The 1,149-nt window shown below is 60.0% G+C and overlaps 1 protein-coding gene across 1 annotated transcript in view; it reads left to right on the forward strand.

Moving 5' to 3' along the window:
• The window catches only part of POLA2 (DNA polymerase alpha 2, accessory subunit), a 4,632-nt gene that overhangs the window by 2,568 nt on the left and 915 nt on the right, over positions 1–1,149 (forward strand). The window contains exons 4-5 of the mRNA XM_019470693.1: positions 227–286; positions 681–807. Coding sequence (XP_019326238.1) covers positions 227–286; positions 681–807 — 187 coding nt within the window. The remainder of the gene's footprint in view (positions 1–226; positions 287–680; positions 808–1,149) is intronic.

The raw sequence follows: 1,149 nt of genomic DNA on the forward strand, positions 1-1,149 counted from the left end.
GGGGGTGTTGCCCGCCCCTCAGTTCCTCCAGCAGCTCCTTTCTCTCCCGGCGCATCTGAGGAGGAGGAGGCAGAGCCGCCCCCGTCTCTCGGCTCCCGGCAGAGCGGCCGCCGGGTCGTTAATTAGGCTGCCCGCCTAATTAAGCAGCGCAGCCCGCAAGCTTGTTTCTTTTTCCCCCCCTTCCTTTTCCTCCCTTCACCGTTTTACAGCTCCTTTTCTCTCACAGCTCGTCGGGGATCTCCGACAGGTTCACGCGAATCCTCAAGAACATCCTGACGCAGAGGAGGTGAGGGCTTGGTACCGACACCCAGTCGAAGCCAAAAAGGGTGTTTTTCGTGGCCGGCCGAGGGAAGTCCTGCACCGCTTTTGCTGCCTTCCCCTTGAAAGTCACCTTTTTTAACCTAAAAAAGGTCCTTTTTGGCTTTGATAAGCCTTTAAAAACAGGATTCGGAGGGGTTTGGTGCTGTAAGTCCTCCGGACTGGTATGCGTCAGGCTTCCCCGGCTGATGGCTGCCCTCAGAGACAGCAGATACCTGGGGACAGCCGAAAGAAGCAGAAATAACTCTTTCTACCCCTAAATTATCTGCCGGTTGTGTCCGAGACGGTGTCACGGCGCTGTCGCTACAGGCGAAGGCTGCAGTAACCGGTTTTTTCTCCCCCCCCTCCCTTGCCTCTGGCAGTTACTACCCGCTGTACCCCCCCTCGGAGGAGCTGAACGTTGACTACGAGAGCTTCTACAGCTACGCCTCGTTACCCGTCACCCCGGATGTCCTCGTCACCCCCTCGGAGCTGCGGTACTTCGTTAAGGTCAGGCGGCGCGCACGCTTGCTGAAATACCCCCCCCCAAACCCCACCGTATTTTGACGTATTTGGGCAAAAACCCGATTTACAGCCCGAGTGAAGCACAGTCTCGTGCGCGGCAGCGACTGTAGCCAGGGGGGGTCACGGCCGTCAGCGTCCCCGTCGGCTGTAGCCAGGGGGTTCATGGCCGTCAGCGTCCCCATCGGCTGTAGCCAGGGGGTTCATGGCCTTCGGCTGTAGCCAGGGGGGTCGTGACCATCGGTGTCCCTGTCGGCTGTAGCCAGGGGGGTTGTGGCCATCGGCGTCCCTGTTGGCTGTAGCCAGGGGGGTTGTGGCCAACGGGGGGGG

The sequence above is a fragment of the Aptenodytes forsteri genome, unplaced genomic scaffold, assembly GCF_000699145.1.
Source record: "Aptenodytes forsteri isolate BGI_AS27 unplaced genomic scaffold, ASM69914v1 Scaffold634, whole genome shotgun sequence".
Classification (NCBI taxonomy): domain Eukaryota; kingdom Metazoa; phylum Chordata; class Aves; order Sphenisciformes; family Spheniscidae; genus Aptenodytes; species Aptenodytes forsteri.